Here is a 26826-nt window from a genome sequence, read left to right as displayed (position 1 = left end):
GAAGAGGAATGTGACCTCTGACCTCTTGTTGTCTCCTAGGTCCACCTCATGAACCCGGAGAACGTGCCCAAGCCCTGCTGCGCCCCCACCAAGCTGCACGCCATCTCCGTGCTCTACTTCGACGACAACTCCAATGTCATCCTGAAGAAGTACAAGAACATGGTGGTGAGGGCCTGTGGCTGCCACTGACGACCGCCAAACTGCCGCGTCATCATGGTCACCCGCCCATGGGCTGCAGCAGAGACTGTGTGAACACGACATCATGGGTCTGCGTGTTTGTGAGTGTGTGTTGTGTACTACCCTCTCCTCTCCCATACTCAGGGCGAGGAAGGAACTGATAAATGGACCAGATCAATGTGCTGCTCCCCCCCCCCCCCTCCTTTCAAAACTAAGTGGTGTTCAAGTTCTCAGACGGCTAATGGCCCATTACAGCGAAACAACTCGACTCAATGTTATCTCAATACTGACAGCCAACCTGTTACATGACGTCAGGTGTAGTCAAATGACACAAAACATGTAGAAATCCTTTTATAGGACCGCAGGGGAAAAGCATTAGCCTAACTACACCAATTTTAATAGAGATGTATGTATATTGTCTGACTAACCAAAGCCTGATTTTAACATGGACAATCTGCTGAAATATTCATGAAATGTATGCCACGATACATTACAGTTAATGTAAAAAGATCCAGATATTTCCTACTCCTCTGTATGGATTGTACTCAGAAGTTCTTCCGCCATATTCACCTGGCTTCCAAAAATATAATATGGGCCGAACGGAAACAACCACATACTATTTTAGTTGTGAACTCCTCAAAATATCTTCATTGGGTCAATATTTGCCAAGCTCATGCTGGGTGTTCACCAAGCTGGTTCAACAGGTAGCAGGTTGTGGCTTAAGTGATGGACTGCTCTAAAGAGGATGACATTCACCTCATCCCTTGGACATCCCGCAAACTGTAATTTCCATGTTATTCCACTCACTGAGTTAACATATCCCCAAAAATTGTGGGAAAATATTTGTTGGTCAAACCAGCTGAACAAATGTTTTGAACCAGCTTTCTGAAATTAGCTTGGGTTTGACATTTTGATTTGGTTCATTTCAAAGTAATTGCTACTGTCGATTCATTTACGGATCGGGGCTCTATTCAATCCGTATTGCGGAAGTTCAGCATTACAGCGTGATTGAAATTTCAAAGGCAACATTTCTGCATTCACGGTAAGCGCTGAATGTCGGTTCAATTGAAAATGACCTTTACATTTCTATTGCACAATCTGTAATCACTTCCTGAATTGAGCCCAATCCTGAAAAAAAGAATTCAACTTTGTGCCTAACCAATCAGAAATCACAAAATATACCTCTAGTAAGCTGCTGTTTACATTTCTTGTGGTCATGTTTAGACTTACTTTTGTGTGTAAATACGTGTACATTTTCAGCTTATTTATTGCACCACTTAATCACATGCCATATTACAGAGAAAAACAAACAAATTAAAAATACTATTTTTGGAAAAATCATTTTATTACAAAATCTCATGTTACAACTTGCCTTTTTTTTATTTTTTTTTTACAAAATTCATGGGCAGTGTACAACCCACTCACAAAAACAAAATACTGCTTTCCTTCACTGGAGTCTGCCTAGACCATGTACTATCCATAAAGATTTTACTGACAATAAGTGGTTAGCCTCTGAATGCATTTGTTTCCCTTAATTGAGCATTGAATGTAAACTGTCTCACACAGCAACTCCATACGAACACATTCTCAGACCACTTACATTTCAACCGCCCCTGAATAGCACACACAAAAAAAATCTGATCCACTAACATTGTGGGTTGATATATTCTATATATGGAGAAAAGAAAATAAACTTTGTCGTCGTAATTTATGGACTAAACAAGTCATGAGTGATCATTATATGGGTGGATAATATATTTTGGGTATTTGCTTCTTTGACATCCCAAGCAACTGAGGTAAACCAAACAAAAACCCCAAAGTAAAATGACCTCATCACTGTTGTGCTTCACTGGGTGTTTGAGTGACACCCTGGGGCCTGATATGGGGCTTAATCAATACAACAGAATATTCATCCGCTTTGGAAAATCTATTACATTTACAGCAGACGTTTGTTCTATGCAACATTCTGAATGTTCCATTTTTCTTTTTTTAAGTCGTCCATGTTGGACACAATCCCTCAAACCATTTGTGAGGGATGTTTCAAACATGGATTAATGACATATGGTTTTCCTTTCATGACAAACTAGCACATTCCATGCATAAGGCATGACTCGAGTGCGCCAAACAGACGATCACAATCATTGTTCATAAAACAGTGAGAACGCCAAAACTGTCCCGAGGCGCCTGACATTGGACCGTGGGACTGAACCTCTTACAGCACTAAAATGAAAAACCTAAAAAATACTTTTACATTCAGACTTGTAGTACAATTGCAATGTCACAGAAGACCACTCACTCAAAGGGCAGTTTGACATGAAACACTTTCATGCAGCCTTTCCTGTCATAGCCAAAAAGCAGTTGGGGGAATTCGTCAGAAAAATATAGCCGATAAAGAGATTGCAGTATGGCATAGGCCAAGAACTCCAACTGGGGGTCCCTGAGAGTTAAGTTAGTTAGGCCGTCACTGGCATGGATAAAAAGTACCGTCAACTTAACAATCAACGTCACTGGAGGTCACGCGGCTTTGACCCCTGTGCAACAGTAACATTACATCAACGGCTCATGATTGTTCGTCAACATGATTTTCTTAAATCACCAAATTAACATTAACATTTTATATCTATACAAACTCAGTCAGCTTAATCCAACGTTTTTTTGATATAACCAGCAGGCACTATTTAAGACGACTCTGCTTGAGTTGTCAAGTGTTGGGATGACTATAACGGTATGCATTTTAAGGTTTGGCCGATTTAAGTACCGCTGGCAAAAAGTGGTTTGCAGAGCCAGCCAATGCTCTCCAGAGGAACAGTGGGACTGGGCAGCCCAAACAAAATATATTCACATTTCACACAAACTATTGGATTATTATAGAATCAGACTGGCCTCAATCATGAGACATTACAGAGGGGGTTAAAAAGCAGTGCGTTGATGCTACTCCTTTCTGAAAGGAAAACGATGGGAGATAAGAGCTGGTCGTTGTGGGTGAGAGGACTCCTCCCATTGGCCAGATATTCTGTGTTGGGTGGAGGAGAGAAGTAATGGTGGATGTTGTTTGGACAATGCTACAGCTCGTCTCGGGCCTGCTTCATCACAAAATTGTACAGGCTCTCCAAGTCCCGCCCTCCGTGATGCTCCTCACCTTGAGCACCAGCTCTGAACAGCAGCAGGGTGGGGTACCCACGTACCTGTAGAAGAGAAAGGAGACAAAGTCAGCAAGGTAACAACCCCTAGCTAGCCCCGACCTCTTCAGTGTTTGCTGATTTGAAAGGAATGGATAGGTATAAACAATATGGTCTTTACTTCACCTAGCCCTGCAATGCCTTTACCATATCACGTCCACCTTTCCTTCAGATCAGCCAACTCCGAAGGAAATAATGGTTGCAAATGTTTTCTCTTACTATAAACTATGCATGAATCGTCTAGATTGTTTAGCAGTGTGAGTCATAACGTAACACTAATTTAATCAATTCTAACAGTGAGCTTCTAAGAGCCAGACAGGTTGCAGCTGAAGAGACTACTAGTCCAGAGAGCGTCCAATTAATAAAGGTTGCGATGGTTATAAGGGACTGTCTTCAGGGCCATGAGGGAGTCTTGAGATCCACCATTCCTGTTAGCGGAGCACCACTGACTAACCAATCCCGTGATGAGATGGCTGTGCAGTTTTATGGCTTTTTGAACCATAGTACACAACCCCCGCTAACCCACATAACCCACCATGTATACTTCCTGTGGCGCTGGGTGGCGCTGCTTGTGTGTGTTTATGAACGGAAGTTATACAATCAAGGTCTTGCTAATTATACCGCAGAGTATAGTACACTACAGTATTGCTCTTTCTGAGCAATATCTTAGCTACTGACAGTCAATTTACATGGAGTGTACAAAACATTTTCATGAAAGGTGAAGGTTATGATACCTTATTGATGTCACCTGTTAAATCCACTTCAAATCAGTGTACAAAAATTGGAGACGACAGGTTAAAGAAGGATTTTTAATCCTCGAGACAATTGAGACATGGATTGTCTGTGTGCCACAAAAAATGTAAGTGTCTGTGAACTGGCTATTGTAGTAGTAGTTGCCAGTCGCACCGGTTTGTGTCAAGAACTGCAACGCTGCTGGGTTTTTCACACTCAACAGTTTCCTGTGTGTATCAAGAATGGTCCACCACCCAAAGGACATCCAGCCAACTTGACACAACTGTGGAAAGTATTGGAGTCAACATGGGTCAGCATCCCTGTGAAACGCTTTCGACTCCTTGTAGAGTCCATGTCCCCACGAATTGAGGCTGTTCTGAGGGCAAGAGGTTGCAACTCAATAGTAGGAAGGTGTTCCTAATGTTTAGTACACTCAGTGTAGAACACCTACTGAAAACCTGTTGCAGATCATCCTTTCCACTGTGCAGTCCACTTTGGCAATCTTCACGTCAGTCAGGCCAGGAAACTCCTTCTTGGACAGGTCCTCCCATGCAGGGGCCAGATTCTTACAGTGGCCACACCTGGAGTGGGGGGGGAGAGACAAGTCAGTTATGATTATGCAGGTTATCCAGTCAGTGGACCACCAAGGTTCTCTTTCTCTGCGACTGCATCTCAATAGTCGAGTGGTACTTTCATCTAGTGTACTTTTAGTCATGTGCACTGCTGTGACAACTGGCATCCATGATATTATTTTCACCTAGCCTAGATCAGGGCAGATAGTAGTAGAGTATTTAGATGGAACTTTAGTCTGTGAGGGTGCCGCTCCATTACCTGAGGGAAAATGCACTAGCCTCCTCAACTTCTTACAAGTACCACTGACTCAAATAAATATCCAAGATCATACGGTGGGAGATAGATAGTTAAAAAGAGTGTTACTACTGTATATAAGAGCACTTACCATGGAGCGTAGAACTTGATGAACGTCAGCCCCTTGGCCACTGTCTCGTCAAAATTGCTCTCTGTGAGTGTAATAACGCCAGACTGCAGGAAAAAAACAGAGGTGATATCAGATTGGATCATTCCTGGTCATGTATTGGTTAATACAGTCCTTTCAGGAAGTGTTCACACTCCTTGAATTTTTCCACATTTTGTTGCGTTACAGCCTGAATTTAAAATTGAGATTTTGTGTCACTGGCCTACACACAATACCCCATAATGTCAGTGGAATTATGTTTTTATACATTTTTACAAATTAATGAAAAGCTGAAATGTCTTGGGTCAATAAGTATTCAACCCCTTTGTTAAAGCAAGTTTAAATAAGTTCAGGAGTAAATATTTGCTTAACAAGTCACATGGACTCACTGTGTGCAATAATAGTGTTTAATATAATGTTTTAATGACTAACTCATCTCTGTACCCGACACACAATTATCTGTAAGGTCCTTCAGTAGAGCAGTACATTTCAAACAGATTCAACCACAAAGACCAGGGAGGTTTTCCAATGCTCAGCAAATCAGGGCACCTATCGGTAGATTGGTAAAAAAAAAATTAAAAGCTGACATTAAATATCCCTTTGAGCATGGTGAAGTTATTCATTACACTGCATAGTGTATCAATAATAATGTATCAATACACCCAGTCACTACAAATATACAGACGTCCTTACTAACTCATGTGCCGGAGAGGAAGGAAACCACTCAGGGATTTCACCATGAGGCCAATGGGTGACTTTACCACTTGCAGAGTTTAAACAGTTACAGAGTTTAATGGCTGTGGTAGGAGAAACTGAGGATGGATAAAAAATATAATTACTACCCAATACTAAACTAAAATGACAGAGTGAAGGCACTATAGTAATACTGCAAAAAATGTGCCAAAGAAATTAACAAAACGCATTATGTTTAGGGGCAAATCCAACAACAAAATCACTGAGTACCACTTCATATTTTCAAGCATGGTGGTGGCTGCATCATGTTATGGGTATGCTTGTCATCGGAAAGGACTAGGGGGTATTTTAGTATTTTTAAAAAATGGAAGATACCTGAGCACAGGCAACATTGTGGAATAATAGTGAAGACACAAAACTATGAAATAGCACATATGGAATCATGAGCAATGGACATGAGCAATGGCCATTAGACCAGTGGAAATCTGTCCTTTGGTCTGATGAGTCCAAAGGTGAGATTTTTGGTTCCAACCGCTATGTCTTTGTGAGACGCAGAGTAGGTGAATGGATGATCTCCGCATGTGTGGTTCCCACCATGAAGCATGGAGGTGATGGTGTGGGGGTGCTTTGCTGGTGACACTGTCTGTGATTTATTTAGAATTTAAGGCACACTTAACCAGCATGGCTACCACAGCATTCTGCAGCGATACGCCATCCCATCTGGTTTGCACTTAGTGGGACTATAATTAGTTTTTCAACAGGACAATGACCAAAATCACACCTCCAGGCTGTGTAAGAGCTTTTTGACCAAGAAGGAGAGTGATGGAGTGCTGCATCAGATGACCTGGCCTCCACAATCACCCACCCTCAACCCAATTGAGATGGTTTTGGATGAGTTGGACTACAAAGTAAAGGAAAAGCAGCCAACAAGTGCTCAGCATATGTGGGAACTCCTTCAAGACTATTGGAAAAGCATTCCTCATGAAGCTGATTGCCAGAATGCCAAGAGTGTGCAAAGCTGTCATCAAGGCAACGGGTGGCTACTTTGAAGAATCTCAAATATATTTTGATTTGTTTAACACCTACATGATTCCATTTGTGTTATTCCATGCCTCAAGACTACCTGGCATGATGACTCCTTGTTGTCCACCTGGCCGTGCTGCTGCTCCAGTTTCAACTGTTCTGCCTGCGGCTATGGAATCCTGACCTGTTCACCGGACGTGCTACCTGTCCCAGACCTGCTGTTTTCAACTCTCTAGAGACAGCAGGAGTGGTAGAGATACTCTTAATGATCGGCTATGAAAAACCAACTGACATTTACTCCTGAGGTGCTGACTTGCTGCACCCTTGACAACTACTGTGATTATTATTATTTGTCCATGCTGGTCATTTATTAACATTTGAACATCTTGGCCATGTTCTGTTATAATCTCCACCCGGCACAGCCAGAAGAGCCTGGTTCCTCTCTAGGTTTCTTCCTAGGTTTTAGCCTTTCTAGGGAGTTTTTCCTAGCCATCGTGCTTCTACACCTGCATTGCTTGCTGTTTGGGATTTTAGGGTGGGTTTCGGTACAGCACTTTGAGATATCAGCTGATGTTCGAAGGGCTATATAAATACATTTGATTTTGATTTGTTATTTCATAGTTTTGACGTCTTCACTATTATTCTACAATGTAGAAAATAGTAAAAATAAAGACAAACCGTGGAATGAGTAGGTGTGTCCAAACTTTTGACCGGTACTGTAAATTGTCTTAACTCTGGAAAGACCTGAAAATGGCTGTCTAGCTATAATCAGCAACCCACTTGACAGAACTTGAATTTTTTTTATATTGTACGATCCAGGTTTGCAAAGCTCTTAGAGACTTACCCAGAAAGACAGATGTTAGAATCACCTTTGGCAGCGATTACATGTATTGACTCAGGGCTGAGAATATTTATCTAAATGCTATATTTCTTTGTGCAAAAAAAAATCTAAAAACATGTTTTCACTTTGGTATTGTGTGTAGATGGTTTAGAGAAAAAAAATAGATATTGAATCCATTTTTAATTTAGGCTGTAACACAACTAAACGTGGAATAAGTGAAGGGGTATGAATACTTTCTGAAGGCAGTGTATGTCCACAAGACCAGTAGCCTAAATTCCTACACCGAACATCCGTGACTAATCGAGCTCGTGTTGTATTAGAATTAGCTTTGGATCTCTCCTTAAACGACTCGTCCCATGTCTTTATTCAAGGTTGATGTCACTGTTCACACTGAACACTATATCCGAGATGCCTTGGCATGGGCGGAAGGAAATAGCTAGCCTGCCCATAATTGCTAGGTCTAGTTGACCGTTGTGCAGCAGAGGCCTATGCCTGGTGTAGACTGTAGTCTACAGCGTAGGCCTGAGCGGGCTAGATGGTAATCTCACTGCTAAAACATCTGCCCGAGAGCTTGTTCACTCATTAAGTATCTGGAGAAGAAACTTGCTGCCCACACACAACAGGGTACTCGCCCCCAAAATGAGATCTCGGCGTAACAGTGACCAATGTTAAGAGTTTTAAAATAGCATGTGGAGTATTTAAAGTCTGGAAGGCACATGTGCTTGGCCTCACGGTACCTGAGAGAAACAGTCAAACACACACACACCTCCTCTTTGGCAGGTTCGGTGCTGGGTACTGGGATCTCGTTAGCATGTGGGTGCACGTCATCCTCCTTAGTTGCAGCCTTAACCTGGTTGTTGACAAAGTCCTTCAGAGATTCCAGGTCCCGCTTGCCTCTGTACTGATCCGCCTGGACAGACAAACACAGCAATGGAAAGGGTTAACAAATTGACTAGCATTTTAATGGTAAAGCAATAGCTCCTTAAAAGCTTAAATGTGTTACAGAACACAATGACACAAGGTCTTCAGTGTGCTAGCCAACCAAACTACGTACCTTCTCTCCATCCTTGAAGAAGAGCAGGGTGGGGTAGCCACGCACAGCGTTCTCAGAGCACACCTCGTAGTGCTGGGTACAGTCCACCTGGCCAATCACACAACACACCAGTTTATTCAGAATTCATTCAGCATATCCAGCTCATACCTAGTATGTCACACTTTACATTTAACTCCTGTAGCTGGTAAAGATAGCTAGTTGTGCTTTTAACTTGGAAATATCAACATGCAATTCAATACAAACAACAGGCAACAGCCATAAATAACATTTGTTCAGTGGGTTGTATTATCTCATTGTGCAAACAAAATGACTCGTCAGAAGATCCGTGTCCTGGTCTTGTTACATAGATAAGTGACTCCAGTACACTGCTGTTGCTCAGGCAGGGTTGGAATGTCACCAACCTTGCCGATCTTGATGTTGTCTGAGTGCTCAAAGCTGGTGGCCAGCTGCTCCCAGGTGGGGGCCATGGCCTTGCAGTGACCACACCAGGGGGCAAAGAACTTGACAAAGTGGGACCCTGTGGAGAGATTATACTTAATACTGGAAAACATAATATATATATAAATGTACACCAGGAATAGCTGCAATCTGAACAAACTAATTATAAAGCATTTTACAGAGGTACATAATAGCTTAAGTTATAGGGTATGAGCGTCTTAGCTTAAGGATGGGTTACGAGTTGATGGAATAACATGAGAAATTACATCAACTATAAAAATGGCCTATGCAATGCGGCCCTAGAGACTAAAATAAACGGAGCGCACAGAGGTTAAATGCTACTGATTACACAATTGTCACAGTTCATCTTGCCCAGATTTAAATGTGAGACCCATAAACATTCCTCTTACAAATGACCTTGTCATATCTTGCATTTTTTCTCCAAAACAGGAATAATTTATTTTTCTTCTCAACCTTAACATACGACTAAAAACCAGACTTAAAGGGATACTTTGGGTAGTTTGGCAATGAGGCCCTTTATCTACTTCCCTAGAGTCAGATGAACTCATGGATACCATTTTTATGTCTCTGCGTGTGGTTTGAAGGAAGTAATTGCTAACTAGCGTTAGCACAATGACCGGAAGTCTACGGGTATCTGCTAGCATGCAAGCAGACACCCATAGACTTCAAGTCATTGTGCTAATGCTAGTTAGCACTGGCTCGTGAAACTACCTCCAACTTCCTTCATACTGGACACAGATACATCAAAATGAGGAAGTCTGACTCTGGGGGAAGAATACTGAACTCTCAAAACTTGTGCACAAATTTGTTTACATCCCTGTTAGTGAGCATGTCTTCTTTGACAAGATAATCGATCCACCTGACGTGGCATAACAAGAAGCTGATTAAACAGCATGGTCATTACACAGATGCACCTTGTGCTGGGGACAATAAAATGACACTTTAAAATGTGAAGTTTTGTCACAACACAATGCCATGGATGTCTCAAGTTGAGGGAGCGCGCAATTGGCATGCTGACTGCAGCAATGTCCACCAGAGCTGTTGCCTGAGAATTGAATGTTAATTTCTCTACCATAAGCCGCTTCCAATTTGGCAGTACAACTAACCGGTGTCACAACCACAGACCACGCGTAACAACGCCAGCCCAGGACCTCAACATCTGGCTTCTTCCCCTGTGGGATCAACTGAAACCAGCCACCCGGACAACTAATGAAACTGAGGAGTATTTCTATTTTTGAAATTGTTGGATGTTGTGTTTATATTTTTATTCAGTATAGAAAATCCCCAAAGTATCCCTTTAAGAGCTGCAATTTCATTGGGACAATTATCATGACCATTTACTTTTGTTGTGCTTGTCCAGCAACCGGAAACATGCTGTTTGCCTGAGATAAATGTAGCGTGGATTGCATCATGGTTTCAAGGAAATGACAGCACCTAAATTATGTTAAACTTTGTAGAAACTTTACATATGTAACTTGCATAAAACGTTCAGGTCTAAAGAGACAAGCATGGTCCCAGGTCTGTGTGTGCCGTCTTGCCAACTCCTATGGCGCATGACAATTGCAAGTCGGCAAGACAGCAGAAACAGTTCTGGGACCAGGCTATAAAGAGACCGTTGCCACGTCTGTGGTAATGATCAATCCCAGTCCCCCCCCTACGTTACCTTTAGAGATGTGGGCCTTGAAGTTGCTGGCGGTGAGGTCATACAGGCCCTGCTTTGGCTCTGGGGCTTTGGGAGGCTCCAGCTCAGTCTCTGGCTCCTGCAGAACATCATGCCACACGTCAAATAAAGACTACCATCACATCACATTAGTCTCAAATAGTTTCCATTTCAATATATAATAATAATAATGATAAAAAAAAGAATATGCCATTTAGCAGATGCTTTAATCCAAAGCGACCTAGTTACGCGTGCAGACATTTTACATATGGGTGGCCCCGGGAACCGAACCTACAATACAATACTACCAACTGAGCCATACAGGATCACCTACTGTAGGTTTTATTTAGATCACTTGGGTGACCTCTCTCCTTACCACAGGCTCCTCCTGCACAGTGTTGAGCATCCAGGTCTCCAGAGACTGCAGGTCCCTGGGGCCTTGGTACTTCATCGCCTCCTGCTCGGGCTTGAACAGCATCAACCTGCAAACAACACAGGGATCAATGAGATCATACAACTCAATGACTAGGGCTTGGCCATACTGCTCTGCTGTATCAACATACTCAAAATACACCAAATTGGTAAATTCCATTGTCATTACATGCATTGCAACTCATTTATGTCATGTTCATGGCTAATAAAATGTTAATACTTTTCTTTGTGACAGTTGTTTTTTTTCTCCCGACAGAGTAATTTAGAAGCATGTTAGGGTCTAAATGCATGTCAATGTTCACTGCTATCTACATTGAAGCTCACTGCTCTTTGTGGTTTATACCAGTAGCAAAATAGTGCCTCGAAATGGTGAGGTATACTCAACGTATCCAATAAGAAATCCAAGAAGAATCTGTTCTATTGCACAATGTTTTGCTACGGTATTTCCTAATGCGGAGGTTTTCAAACTGGGGTCAATTGTGGATACCATTTGTATGTCTCTGGGTCCAGTATGGAGGAAGTTAAGAGGTAGTTTCACAAGCCAACGCTAACTAGCATTGGCATAATGACTGGAAGTCATGCTAACTGTTCATCAAACTCTATGGAAGTAGATAAATGACTTCATTGCTAAAAATCAAGCTAATTACATGTTTTTTTCTGTATAGAAAATTATTAGAAAGAGGAGGAAAGGAAGCGCTACTAAGGTACACAATAGTAAATGTTGGTAGACAGAAGGTGCTCTTTGGTAAACGGGGTGAATTGGTCATCAAAAAAGATTGGAGGACCAATGCCATTTGTATGGCATGTTCAATAGATTTAAACTACGCGTTTCGGCTAAAATTATTAGTTGTGCCATCTATGTGGTAATTTTCAGAATAGAAAAGCAGTTTTGGTGCCAACTGAAACGACCAATACCAGATAGAAAGCATGCAGAAAAGATATTGAACTATATATTTTTTTCAATAATACCATCTTTGAAAAATACAAATAAAATAAAAAGACTAGACAGTCGGGGAGAATTGAGAATGGGATTTTTTATTTTATTCTTTAAATACGGGAATTGAGGGCACATGCCCATTGATTTTGTTATGTTTGAGCAGAGCATTGGCAAAATGCATAGAATTGGAGGAAATTTGCTTCAAAACTGCAAAAAAATTATTTAGCTCCTTGCTAAAGTGTAGAATAGCTGGAAATGTGCTTCAAAACTGCTAAATGTTCTCTCAACTCAATACAAACGTTTGTAGAAATGCAGAAAATTTGTTTTACAACAGAAAAATTCTCTTCACCGACTATTCCCAAACTGGGGTACGCGCAATGCCGTCAGGGGTACGCCAAATAAAAATGTGATTCACATTTTCAAACAGTCCATTTAGATTTTCCAGCAGGGCTATACATTTGGGTGATGTTTTTTCTCGCATGAGTAGTCTCGTTTCACTGCCTCCCCCCAAAATTAAACCATCTAGTGTTCAGCAAAATAACAATGTCAAATAATTAACATCCAATTACATTAACTGTTACCAGTGATGCCAACTTGGCAATTTTGTTGCTAGATTTAGCTACTTTTTTTTCAGACAGCACCTAGCAACAAATTTAGCTACTTTTAAAAATGTATTTGGAACTTTTAGCAACTTCTGAAAAGTTACTTGAACGCTAAAATGCACGCATTTTCCCTCTAAAATTACACAAAAACGATTTTCTTTGTCACACATTCAGTCACAACACACGTGCCAACACACCTGCTGCAAAAGTGCATTGTGCGTGACGTCAGCAGCAGGCGCCCAGCTCGTGCACTGGCAGCAGCAGGCGCCCAGCTCGTGCACTGGCAGCAGCAGGCGCCCAGCTCGTGCACTGGCAGCAGCAGGCCAGCAGCAATTTCAGTAAATTGCAAATCATTGTTGGCGGACTGCAGCAGCAGTAGTGCGGGTTCGACGAGCCAAACCCAATGAATATAGTTGGTCACGAATGTTTGATCTTGAACAGAATTTACAACATCAATCAACATGTCTCAGTCAAAATTGTACAGCCAGAAGTACAGAAAAAAAAGTGGGAGTCTGTACCTGAACGAATGTCAAATCATATCTTTTGCCGAGATGGCAGTCAATTTGAGTAAAGTTATTATGTGTTTTACGTTATCACGCAATGACATCACAACGTCTTTTAGCAACAAATCAACCTGCCTCTAGCAACTTACCCTGAAAATTAGTTGGCAGCACTGACTGTTACTCTCTCGCAGGAATGCCACCAAGGGTATGTAGGTAGCCAAACATAGCTGCTGCTCATTCCGTTTGCACAAAAATTGATAGTAAAAAATATATATTAAGGCCCGCGTCCATAGAGACATATACCAGCTCTACTGATAGTACTGCTACTACCAGCAGTACTACACCTGCCACCGACACAAGTTGTTCGGCTTCCACAAGCACATCCAATGCTAGCATCAGTAATTCTACATTTGTTGTTAGCCCAGCTGGCATGGACACTGACAGTTCTGAATCTGATGCAGCCGAAGAGATACTGCCCCCTGACCCGGGAAAGCACAGAACAACAGACAGGGACGTTGGACCATCGAAGAGGCGCAAATATGATGACTACATTGATTTGGGGTTCCCTCAGTATATTGGGAGTAGTGCCTTTCCTCAGCCACAGTGTGTTATATGTCCAAGAAGAAACTGTTCTATTGCACAATGTTACCGAGTGGCTAGGACAGGCAAGCCCCATACTATTGTGGAGGACTTAATTCTTCCTGCTGCCGCGGATATAGCTGGGACAATGCTGGGGAAAAGGCCAACAAAAACTATACAGATACGGCTTCATCAAACAACACTGTTTCACGACGCATCAGTGACAAGGCAGGAGATGTTTTGAAACAATTACTGCTTCGCATACAAGCCAGTGAATTCTATGCGTTACAGCTGGATGAGTCAACAGGCGTGGTGGGGCTGGCACAACTGGCGGGCCTGGCATATGACCGTTACGTTTATGGGGGGTCAATTAAGGAAGACATCCTCTTCTGCAAACCACTGGAAACAATGACAAGAGGAGAGGATATTTTTTAAAGTACTGGACAGCTTTGTGACATCAAATGGACTTTGGTGGTCAAGATATGTTTGTATCTGTACTGATGGCGCAAAAGCCATGACAGGGAGACATAGTGAAGTGGTAACGCGCATGCAAACAGTACACTGCAGCATCCACCGAGAGGCTCTTGCTGCCAAGGGAATGCCTGACAGCTTGAAAGAGGTTTTGGACACTACAGTGAAAATGGTTAACTTTGTTAAAGCAAGGCCCCTGAACTCTTGTGTATTTTATGCATTATTCAATGATATGGGCAGCGACCATATAACGCTTTTACAACATACAGAAGAAGTGCGCTGGTTATTAAGGGGCAAAGTATTGACACGTTTTTTATTATTGAGAGACAAGCTTAAAGTTTTCTTTACTGACCATAATTTTCACTTGTCTGACCGCTTGCATAATGACGAGTTTCTCACACGACTGGCCTATCTGGGTGATGTTTTTTCTCACCTGAATGATCTGAATCTAGGATTACAGGGACTCTCCGCAACAATATTCAATGTGCGGGACAAAATTGAGGCTATGATTAAGAAATTGGAGCTCTTCTCTGTCTGCAATAACAAGGACAACACACAGGTCTTTCCATCCTTGTATGTGTAAATTAACTCAAACTTAGGGACAATGTCAAATGTGATATAGCAAAGCACCTGATTGAGCTGGGTGCGCAATTACTTTCCCGAAACAAACGACTGGATTCGTTATCCCTTTCATGCCCTGCCTCCAGTCCACTTACCGATATCTGAACAAGAGAACCTCATCGAAATTGCAACAAGCGGTCCTGTGAAAATGGAATTTAATCAGAAGCCACTGCCAGATTTCTGGATAGGGCTGTACTCAGAGTATCCTGCCTTGTGTTATATAAATATTCATACACATAGCTCATATAAACAAAGACATTCCGTCGCAAGAACACATACACCCAGCCACAAGACTGACCCCCTCTATTGGTCGGATGCTCAGGATAAGGCTCTGCTGTGCACCAATGGGGCTTCTGCTCTGGCTAGAGCAAGGCCCGCCTCCAACCCTCCGACCAGTCAAGAAGACCGAAACGACAAGACTTCACCTACTTTATTCTATGTATAAAAATGAATGTAACCGTTGTATAAGGCCTCTTTTTCACCTGACTCCTTGCCGAGTTATGTGAACTAGGTCCGTGCACGTAAAACTGCGGGACAAGATATCTCTGACTCATTAAAACTGTCTTTTGTTACAACTGAAATCCACTCTGTCCAGCGTCCGTGATTTGGTCTCAACTCTCCAGTATTTAAACACTAACACTTGGCAAATCGAGCTGTTAAGACACTGAGGCCCTTTGCAACCACGTACCTATGTAAGAGTGGATTCTCAGCCCTCACTCGCATGAAAACTAAATACAAGCACAGACTGTGCGTGGAAAATGATTTAAGACAGATTCTCTCCAATACAACCCAACACTGCAGAGTTATGTGCATCCTTTCAAGCACACCCTTCTCATTAACCTGTGGTGAGTTATTCACAATTTTTTATGAACAAATAAGGTTTTATATGTAAGATGGCTAAATAAAGAGCTAAATTATTGATTATTATTATATTATTGTTTGTGCCCTGGTCCTATAAGAGCTCTTTGTCACTTCCCACGAGCCAGGATGTGTGTGACAAAAACTCACACATTCTTAAGTTTAATAAATGTATCGTATAGTGTGTGTGGCAGGCTTACGATGGCAAAAAACAACATTTGAGAGTGCGCTGACCCTGGTGCTAGAGGGGGTACGCAGCTGGAGGTTGAATGTTTGACGGTGTTCGGGACTATAAAACGTTTCGGAACCACTGCTCTACACCACCAAGATACCTTTCTAGCTAATAGACTTAAGAGTTTACACTTTCTTTTCCAATGAACTGTGGGGAGGACAAAATAATGAAACTGTCCACCAAATCTATTCATTGTCAAATATTGATTGTCATTCACCTGATGACAAGACGTGATAATATATTTTTTGCTAATGTAAAGGTTGTCACACTGCTAACTTAGCGAGTACCACTTTCTCTCCAATTCAGCCCATACCTGGCGCGAACACAAGACCTCTACCTCACAAACACACGTGACCGTCATCCCTCAAGCATCTTAGCTGATTGCGCCACCTCAAAAGCTATCTTATGAGGCGACGCAAGCGGGACACTTCAGGCTGAGGATTAAGTTTCACACATCCCCATTTGCTACACTAACCTATGATGGGGGTGCCTGTGCAAGAAAAACACAGGCTCTAATGAATACGCCCCTGTACTTACGTGGGGTACCCCCTGATGCCATGGACGTTGGAGCAGAACTTGACGTCCTGAGTGCAGTCAACCTTTACAACGTAGGCAGGCGGCGACTCCATGCTGTTGTATTTGTCCGCCATCTCGTTCCATGTCCCTTGTAGGCTCTGGCAGTGACCACACCTGAAAAGACAATGCAGCAGAGAATTGTTGTTTTTTGGCCAGCGCTACAGATGGCTATATCGGTTCGTTAATACACGACTAGTAAAGGCCCTGTGCAGTACTTTTGTTTAATTTTTTTTTATTTGTTTTATCTAGATTTTTTTTGAGTTGCTGCAGCACCCCTACTTCCCACAGTTATGCTTGTAACTGTATATGGGGAGCTGTGACACTTCACATGAGTATCAAGGAACCATTGGGAGGAGACCAGAAATACTTTTGAGGTGGTGAATCTGAGAATATAAAACATATTTTTTACTTCCATGATGAAGGACTACGTTTTTCTATAAGCCTTTATGTCAGTAAAGACACCAACATATTTTATATCCCATTTAGGCCTAACTACAGTAGGTAGATTAGTCATTGGGTTTTAAAAAAAAACGGACATTTTTAGGCACAGTTTTAGTGCGTGCGTGTTTACGAGGTTACGTCAGTCAATGCCTGCCACGTAAACGGTCACAGCAGGAGCGAATCATGAAATTATCTATTCCTCCACTGTACTGTTAGCTAGAAAGCTGCAGTACAGTAGAAACATTTAAGCAGCAAAATGAACACATTGAAAAAACACTGCGCTGTGCATGTATCGACTTTGTCAACTACAATTGTAAAGTACGGGACAGTTCAAGTTGAAACGTGACTTTAGCAGGTTCGCTAGTTTAAATAGCTATCCCAAAATTTAGCAGCATGCTACCTAATGTTAGCTAACGCTCGAGTAATAGCCAACGCGTTAGCCAGATTACATTGATCTTTCATCAAATGCAAGGACGGATTAACATGTTATATACAACAGCCATATCATATGTGTAACTAAAAACAAGCTGTCTGACTAACTTAGATAAATAGTTATATCGGTAACCAGTTAGCCGGCAAAAAGCTACGCTAGTTAGCTGCAAATTAGCTAGGTAACGTTTACTAGTAGCAGCAATCAAAGTTAGAAGCTTGCCCATCATGACAATTAGAAAATCAGACAGCCTGCTAAATTGTTAAGGACATATGGTAACGTTATCTGAACATTGTCGTTAACGTTACAAACTGCTAGCTGCTAACGTTGGCTAATCCATTCATTCAGGTTAAAACTTGAAAAAACGTTTGCTTACCATGGGGCGAAGAACATGACAAAGTGAGGAGCTGTGGAGACAGCATCGTTGAACATATCCACCGTATACGTATGCTTGGCATGTTCATCTTCTTCTAAATCAGCGTTGCAAAATATATTACCAAAAAGTAACGCACAATAAATAACACACAACATAAAATGTGTGCAATTCAGTGCTGAGGAGGCCATGATCCCGTCGGTGAATACTTGGACAGCCCCTAGCCCTACTACTGACTTTTCGGGAATCTGGATAGAGCCAATGCATAGCGAGACGCTCTGAACAGTGGTTGCTGGCGTTTTACAGGTGGAGATGCAAAGCATATTAGATAGAGATCTGTGGCATCACGAAAATGGTGCACTTCAAACACTCCTGAACAAGCTCTTAACACGTTTAAATCCAGATGCTTTCAGAATTAGAGCAGCTAGTATCAAAGTTTGCAACTTTTCAGTGTTGGTTACATTTAATTCATTTGCGTCATTCATTCATTCATTCGTTATTTCTGTCAGCCAGCCTAGTTGCTAGGTATGCACATTCTTTTAAATCGTTTATTTGAGTAAGGACAGATATTGTCATGTTGAATAATCAAGACTGTGCATTGCATCTTCATGCTTTCCCATGAGCTACAGTGCATTCAGAAAGTATTAATTTATTCCACATTTTGTTGTGTTACAGCCTGAATTCAAAATAGATTAAATATTTTTTTCTTCTCTCACCCATCTACGCACAATAACCCATAATGACAAAGTGAAAATATGTTTTGAGAAATCTTAGGAAATGTATTAAAAATGATAGACAGAAATATCTAATTTACATAGGTACTCACATATGAGTCAATGCATGTTAGAAACTTCTTTGGCAGCGAATAGTCTTTCTGGATACGTTTTTAAGAGAGTTGCACACCTTTGTTGTACAATATTTTCACATTATTATTTAAACAATTCTTCAAGCTCTGTCAAGTTGTTTGTTGACATTGCTAGACAGCCATTCTCAGCCAAGTCTTGTCATAGATTTTCATGCCGATTTAAGTAAAAACGGTAACTAGGCCACTCAGGAATATTCAATATCATCTTGGTAAGCAAGTCCAGTGTGCATTTGGCCTTGTGTTTTAGGTTATTGTCCTGCTGAAAGGTGAATTTGTCTCCCAGTGTCTGTTGGAAAGCAAATTGAACCATGCTGTCCTCTAGGATTTTGCCTGTGCTTAACTCTATTCTGTTTCTTTTTTATCATCAAAAACTCTGTAGTCCTTGCCAATGACAAGCATACCCATAACATGATGCAGCCACCACCATGCTTGAAAATATGGAGAGTGGTACTCAGTGATGTGTGTTGGATTTGCCCCAAACTTAACCCTTTGTATTCAGGACATAAAGTTCATTTCTTAGCATATTTTTTTGAAGTTTTACTTTATTGCTTTATTGCAAACAGGATGCATGTTTGGAATATTTTTTATTTTGTATCACTGTCATTTAGTATTGTGGAGTAATTACAATTATATTGAGCCATCCTTTCTCCTATCACAGCCAATAAACTAGGTAACTGTTTTAAAGTCCCCACTGGCCTCATGGTGAAATCCCTGAGCGGTTTCCTTCCTCTCCGGCAACTAAGATTAAGAAGGACGCCTGTGTCTTTGTAGTGACTGGGTGTATTGATACACCATCCAAAGTGTAATTAATAACTTCACCATGCTCAAAGGGATAGTCAATGTCTGTTTCTTTTATTTTTACCCATCTACAAATACGTGCCCTTCTTTGCAATGCATTTGAAAACCTCCCTGGTCTTTGTGTTTGAAATTCCCTGCTTGACTGGGGAACCTTACAGATAATTGTATGTGTGGGGTACATGTTTTAGAACAAGTTGCCTAAAAGACTATACACAGTGTAGAAAACAATAGGAACACCTTCTTAATATTGAGTTGCACCCCCTTTTGCACTAGGAACAGTCTAAATTAGTTGGGGCATGGATTCTACAAGGTGTCGGTGTCGACAGTGTTCCACAGGGATGCTGGCCCATGTTGTCTCCATTGCTTCCCACGGATGTGTCAAGTTGGCTGGATGTCTTTTGGGTGGTGGACCATTCCTGATACACACGGAAAACTGTTAAGCGTGAAAAACCCAGCAGCGTTACAGTTCTTGACACAAACCGGTGCGCCTGGCAACTACTACTACAATACCCCGTTCAAAGGCACTTAAATATTTTGTCTTGCCCATTCACCGTCTGAATGGCACACATACATAATCCATGTCTCAAGGCTTAAAAATCATTTTTAACCTGTCGTCTCACCTTCATCTACATTGATTGAAGTGGATTTAACAGGTGACATCAATAAGGGATTATAGCTTTCACCTGGTCAGTCTGTCATGGAAAGAGCAGGTGTTGCTAATGTTTTGTACACTTAGTGTAAATGTTAAGTTCTAATTTGTCCAAATATTCCAATATTTCACAGAATTGTCCCAGTTACTCTTTTACACTGTTTGTGCCATGCTATATTTATTAATACCGTCATGGGAAGCAAGCGAAAATCATTCTGAGGAGGATTATTTATACGTGAGAACAGGAAATGAAATGAGAGGCCTTCCTCTCCTGAGCCATTTCGATACATAGAACAATGGAAAACAATGGAATACCATTTTGAGGAAATGGACCACATTTGTTTCCCTAGTCACATTGGTAATTTTTTTGTGACTTGGTATACGCCTTCTACATAGATGTTCTATGCATATAATTCAGAGGTACATGTTAGAGGTACATGTTGGTTTGTTAAACTAGGTCACTTGTAACAAACAGGTTGTTCTTTCAAAGTTATCTCTTTCACCCAAATTCAGAATGTTAGAATTACATTTTATCCTGCAAAATTACAGTTGAGGTCTTTCAGACAAAGGGATGTCCATAAGATTTATTGTTTTGTATAGTTTTCCATTGTGAGAGCTCTTTGAAGTGGACTCTGTTTGTGAGAACTATTGTTTTGCTCATGAAATACAGTACAATAGTTTTCAAATAACCCTTCAACAATATCCAAAATCGTTCCATTAAATGTGTAGAAACCTCAGCATGACAGCTGTCAGTAGCCTAGATTAGGGGACACATATTTCACCTCCAACAGGTCTTTAGAAAAACCAAATTAGTCACTTTCAAATGGTCTTTGGCATGTTCCGGTTGACTGCAACTCCTTGGCAGCCAGCACAACTTTCCCTCACACCTAGCTCTGTCCTGCTCCTGGAACAAGCTTGGCCCCTTGGTGTGCAAGTTTCATAAATCCTTGAAGAAATCAGTGAAAAAAGAACAATATTCTCAATGTTGTGGAAAGGGATTTGTGGCAGAGAGAATATACCATTACGGCTTGCTTTCCACAAAATAAAACATCTAAGACGGAGGTGTTGGATCATACTCGGTTGTGATGAGTAATAGCCAGTTGGTCTCCCAAACTGATGGTCAGATATGAGTAAAGGTTGCCTACCTCTTCATCACCACTGGAAATGATGCCTGAGAGTGAGAACATTTAGACCTATTAATGAATCCACTTTATTGCTTAGGCTATATGGTCCCTCCCTTGGGGGCTGTAGTGCTGTGCAATGGTTACAGAGCTATAAATCTGAGCTCCATTCCCAAGGTATTTAGTGCACTGCCTCCCAGGACTGACAAGTCTTTGGCTGGGCAAACTATTTCCACCCTGTCACAGAAAGACTTCATCAACTCGCAGTGCAGGCCCCTGGTTTGGTTTCTTAGCTAGACAACAGATGCACATACTCTACACATACTCTTCAGCCATGTCGTATGGCATGACAATGATAAGAGTTGGCTATTGTAACCAGGTTACAGATACTGTATTTTGTAATGTTTTATATTTGTCTCTATTAAGATGCTGGTGTGCTGTATATCACCATTGCTAGCAACTTTTTGGTAGCAGATTCCAACTCGTTCCTGGTCAGAAACAATGGTCTTTTTTTCATGGAGGAAGGTCACAAGAAAAGTCCTTAAGCTTTAGATGGATCACAGCTCCAAAAATGTTTAGGAACCACTGGTCTACAGTGAAACAATATTTATACCGGTGCCAGGGTCTGCTTTCAGACATGTTACTGGAGGAGATGTTTAGAAAGTGTTCTGGGTTTGGTTAAACTGGGGGTCACTGGTTGGAGGTGACCTGTGTCAAGGGAATGACTGTGACCTGCCATTCTCAGGGCGAACATTAAAATTCCACCATTCGACATGGACTGGGTCCATTTATGGGGCAGCAACGTAACAGACTCTTCCCACAGAGATGCATGATGCCACTTTGGCCTCATGGTTGACTAGAGTTGAACTTCAAACTCTGGCATCAAACCCAAGCATCCCTCCCGTTCAGAGAGAACAGCTTCATAAAATGCTTGGTGGTGAACAACTTTGTTGATGTGCAGACAGAGAGCAAGATTTAACAAAATCACAGGGCTGAGTGACACCCACCCACACACACACCATCACCACCAAGTCTACCTCTAATCTTGCCCAATGTGCTTACATATCATTATTTGTCAGGTTTCAGTATTCTTTGAAATGTTACACACAGAAGTGCTTATTAGATATTTTTTTATCAGAAAAGGTCTGGATATTCGCACTAGCTCAGAGCTCTCGCCATCCTATCAAAGTCCAATCCCTCCCTGCTCATTGAAACCTCTGCCTTTACAGCTAACAGGAGGTGCAAAATAATATGATATATTTTCTTTGACTTCCACACATGATAATAACATCTAGAGCCAAATCTACCATGGGTGTTCTGTTGTTACCATGGTCACCAGTATCCACATTTCACAAATAATCTCAACAGCTTCATCTCAACATGCCATACTGAGGGTAAATGTGACTAAATTGTAGCTGACACATTTACGCATGCCTCTCACAACGGAGGCCACATAGTTCCAGTGTCTACTGGTTACCCATTGTTGACAATCAGCAGCTTGCCAGGCCAACTATATGTGTTGTAATAGCAAAAGCAGATGAATGGTCCACAGGGACCCTAGGACGTGCTGTTTATTTTCTTAATTGCCTGAAGTTGGTGCTCAAGAGTGCAGAAGTCGGCAGGTGGTAGAGCGAGAGAGTGGGAGACTGAAAGAGAGGAGGAGAGTGAGGACCAAATTAATGGCAGTCAGATTTCTGTCTACCAAGGTTGAAGAATATAAGTCAAACAAAAAAGGCCTACTCAGCTATACCAACCAAAAATATTAATGCAACAATTTCAAAGATTTTACTGAGTTACAGTTCATATAAGGAAATTAGTCAATTCAAGTAAATTCATTAGGCCCTAATCTATGGATTTCATGACTGGGAATACAGATATATACCTTAAAATAAATGTAGGGGCGTGGATCAGAAAACCATTTAGGATCTGGTGTGACCAGATCAGGTTGTTGATCAGGCTGTTGATTTGTGGCCTGTGGAATGTTGTCCCACTCCTTTTCAAAGGCTGTGCTAAATTGCTGGATATTGGCGGGAACTGGAAATCGCTGTTGTACAGAGCATCCCAAACATGCTCAGTGGGTGACATGTCTGGTGAGTATGCAGGCCATGGAAGTACTGGGACATTTTCAGCTTTCAGGAATTGTGTACAGATCCTTGCGACACGGGGCCGTGCATTATCTTGCTGAAACATAAGGTGATGGCGGAGGATGAATCGCACAACAATGGGCCTCACGATCTTGTCACGGTATCTCTGTACATTCAAATTGCCATCGATAAAATGCAATTGTGTTCGTTGTTCGTAGCTTATGCCTGTCCATACCATAACCCCACCGTCACCATGGGGTGCTCTGTTCACAACGTTGACATCAGCACACCGCTCGCCCGCACGATGCCATACACAACATTGGAGGCAGCTTATGGTAGAGAATTCTCTGGCAATAGCTCTGGTGGATATTCCTGCAGTCAGCATGCCAATTGCACGCTCCCTCAAAACTTGAGACATCTGTGGCATTGTGTTGCGTGACAAAATTGCACATTTTAGAGTGGCCTTTTATTGTTCCCCAGCACAAGGTGCACCTGTGTAATGATCATGCTGTTTAATCAGCTTCTTGATATGCCACACCTGTCAGGTGGATGGATTATCTTTTCAAATGAGAAATGCTCACTAACAGGGATGTAAACAAATTTGTGATTTTGTTTTATGGAAATAAGCTTTTTGTGCATATGGAACATTTCTAGGATATTTTATTTCAGCTCATGAAATATGTAAAGTGTTGGTCCCATGTTTGGTTCTATTTTTGTTCAGTATACGGTTCGGAAAGTATTCAGACCCCTTGACTTTTTATATTTTAGTTAAGTGTAGTTGTAAGAATGTAGAATAATCTGGATCTCTTTTAGCTATTTTGTGATATGTTTCCCCCATCCACAATTGCTAAACCATACCTTAGAATTTATATCTTGATCAAAACAACCAGGTTAAAGTGATGCAGCAGCATTTTGGTCTAATTTCAGCCAGTAGTTTTGAAAGTAGCGCTCAGGAGCCAAAACGGGCCTACGAAAATTGTGCACAACGTCATCCATTTCATATGAAACGTTACAGTACATCCTGCAATTTTGCAATTCGTATGATATGTTACGAATTCCAATTGGTATAATATGTTATGAATTTGTAAGTGCTTAAGATCCCATTACATAACCCAGTAGACGTCTTACTTCACAGCTGTGGATTACATTTTAGAGTTTCACTCTCAAGTTCCAGTCTATGTTTAGAATGTTTCAGATTCAACATGCACAACGAGAACAGCAGGCCTTATTAAATCAAAATCAGTAACTGGGTTTTGGAAACATGTAAGAAAAAGAAAATACTAGCATATCATTTTTTTCCCTGGGCTAAGCCTTACACATCACTATAATAAGGTCAGGATCATCTTCAACAGTTACATTTGTTTCCTGATTATATTGTAATAATTCCGATTTTCAATCCACACCAGGACTACATTGAACAAATTGGTTGGTAAGGTACAATACTTAAGCGGCACAGTCGTTTTATATATTTCAACCTGCAGCACAGCTTCTTGAGGATTACTTGAATATAAAGCAAATCACTGAGGAAGTTAGACAATAGTAAGTCGACATATGTTTTCTGAGAATATGAAGAAGCGATCATATCCGCCTATTTCACATGGCGTTTGGGGATACAGGAAGCGATCGTATCCGCCTATTTCACATGGCGTTTGGGGATACAGGAAGCGATCAATCGAGAGGAACGGATGTCATTCACAGGCTAGCCGCTACACCAGCCACCTTCCATGGGAAAAGGCCTCCCACACCAACAGAACGGTTACGGAAAAATCCCATGCAGCCGAGCCTTTCATCTGGAAATCTGGGATGGATGGACACACACGGTTGAGGTCGGTCTCCATGGCGATGGCCATTGTATCACAGTGTTTTTATGTTCTACCTCTGCTCAATGGCTAATCCAAATGCAGGTCTCCTGAGGTATCTGTTGAAATTATCACAGTTTTTCCAACCTCGTAGTTGGGTCGGGTTAACGGGTCAGTGACTCCCCCGATGGACATGGCAATCTGCAGGTTGTGTACAGGACAGTTGAGGGACCTGCAGTTAGGGGATCACAATATAGAATAATCTACATGCAGACAACTCAGGACAGCCACTGTTGCTTTTACATCTTATATGATCAATTGTTGTGAAAACTGCAACTTGATGACCTGGCGTAATCACAACCCACTGGGCACAGACGTCAATTCAACGTCTATTCCGCATTGGTTCAACATAAGTTCATTGAAATGACGTGGAAGCAACGTTGATTCAACCGGTGTGTGCCCAGTGGGAACATTCTGCAGCTATAACCGTGGTAACAGGGTTTGGTCACAGGGTATAACCGTGGTAACAGGGTTTGGTTAACTGCGGAGGGGAAGCAACAGAACAGAACAAGCTCTCCTGGCTGATTCCATGAGCCTTCACTTGCTGCATTGCCATGTCTCACCACATCTGTAAAAAATATGGACGCGGCTCCTTGTTCAACAATCATGTGAGGCGCATTCTGAGCCCTGGTGACAGGACCCTCTGCCGGTGCTGCCTCTCACAGACGCTGGCCGGCCAATAGTCCCCCCCCCCCCCCCCCCCCCCCCCCCAAAAAAAAAAACGTTAAGCCTCGTCTTCCTGCTGGAAAAGCCATCAGGAGCGTCGGGGCCAGTACAGACCTGCAGGAACTCTGGTGGTTGCCAGATCTCAGGCTCCCCTGTGGCTGGATGCTGAGATTGAGCAAGCAGAGCGGCCAAGCTGCAAAGTCTATCACCACACCGCTGCCCATAGGTGCCACAGCAGGGAGCCGGCCATCATGGAAACCCAGCCAGATGGGGCATAGGCTGTTTGGTGAGATAAACATTCAATGTTATTGTGGCCATTGAGACAAAAGTCAGGACAGGGCTTGAACCAGGACTCCATGGTAACAGGGTAAGTGTCCACCTGTGTCATAAGGTCCACTTTTAGACAGAGGCCATAACAATAATTAGATACATGAGGCATGGAGGTCCTCAACTTTATTTAAAAGAAGCTACTTTTATTTGAATGCGTGTGGTCTGGTTATCAAAATATCATTGTCAGAGTACAATCATGCAGCTGATACAAGGTCTTGTACCTAAATGGTCCTGTCTCAGGGCATCTTCCAACAGTCAATATATCATAGGCAGAGTGCTGTAAATGTAATGATGATCACTGACATTCACCTGCCAGCCAGAGAAACAACCAAATTGCCCCCACCCTTGATTCTGTTTAGACATACTGCAAGACATTTAAGCAAGCCTTACATTGCGTCAAGGTTTGTTTTTATTTTCCTTTTAAAAATAAATTGCAGATGTTGTCACTTGCTCATGGAAAAAAGGGCCCAGCCTTGTTGAAGTAACCCTGACATTGCCAACGAGAGGTGGCCAAGTCTCAAAACAGATGTTTACCGTTTTTCTTAGGATGATTTGTTCTCTGCTCAATATTGATCCCAGTCCAAGCATAACCACACTCTCCCCCCCAG

General features: G+C 41.9%; 2 protein-coding genes across 2 annotated transcripts in view; one reads left to right on the top strand and one right to left on the bottom strand.

Annotated features, from left to right (window-relative positions):
- The window catches only part of LOC139367046 (bone morphogenetic protein 6), a 40237-nt gene extending 38672 nt beyond the window's left edge, over positions 1 to 1565 (top strand). The window contains exon 7 of the mRNA XM_071105006.1: positions 40 to 1565. Coding sequence (XP_070961107.1) covers positions 40 to 189 — 150 coding nt within the window. The 3' untranslated portion in view covers positions 190 to 1565. The remainder of the gene's footprint in view (positions 1 to 39) is intronic.
- On the bottom strand, positions 1504 to 18088 carry LOC139367047 (thioredoxin domain containing 5). Its single transcript, XM_071105007.1, has 10 exons — positions 17850 to 18088; positions 16564 to 16716; positions 11168 to 11273; positions 10795 to 10891; positions 9074 to 9189; positions 8673 to 8759; positions 8385 to 8528; positions 5047 to 5129; positions 4540 to 4669; positions 1504 to 3362 (listed from the first exon to the last, which is right to left on the bottom strand). The coding sequence occupies exons 1-10, from the start codon at positions 18035 to 18037 to the stop codon at positions 3240 to 3242; spliced, it is 1227 nt and encodes a 408-aa protein (XP_070961108.1). The 5' UTR covers positions 18038 to 18088; the 3' UTR covers positions 1504 to 3239.
- Positions 18089 to 26826: the final 8738 nt, after the last annotated feature.

The sequence above is a fragment of the Oncorhynchus clarkii genome, chromosome 15, assembly GCF_045791955.1.
Source record: "Oncorhynchus clarkii lewisi isolate Uvic-CL-2024 chromosome 15, UVic_Ocla_1.0, whole genome shotgun sequence".
Classification (NCBI taxonomy): domain Eukaryota; kingdom Metazoa; phylum Chordata; class Actinopteri; order Salmoniformes; family Salmonidae; genus Oncorhynchus; species Oncorhynchus clarkii.
This window is presented reverse-complemented; position numbering and strand designations above follow the sequence as displayed.

Bases quoted from the DNA above. Each gene is read 5' to 3' on its own strand.
- LOC139367047 (XM_071105007.1), bottom strand. From the start codon at position 18,037: ATGGCCTCCTCAGCACTGAATTGCACACATTTTATGTTGTGTGTTATT. The intron at 11,274-16,563 runs GTAAGTACAGGG...TGTTGTTTGCAG, and splicing joins GGCATCAGGGGGTACCCCAC to GTTGATGCTGTTCAAGCCCG. The intron at 10,892-11,167 runs GTAAGGAGAGAG...GATGTTCTGCAG, and splicing joins CTGTGCAGGAGGAGCCTGTG to GAGCCAGAGACTGAGCTGGA.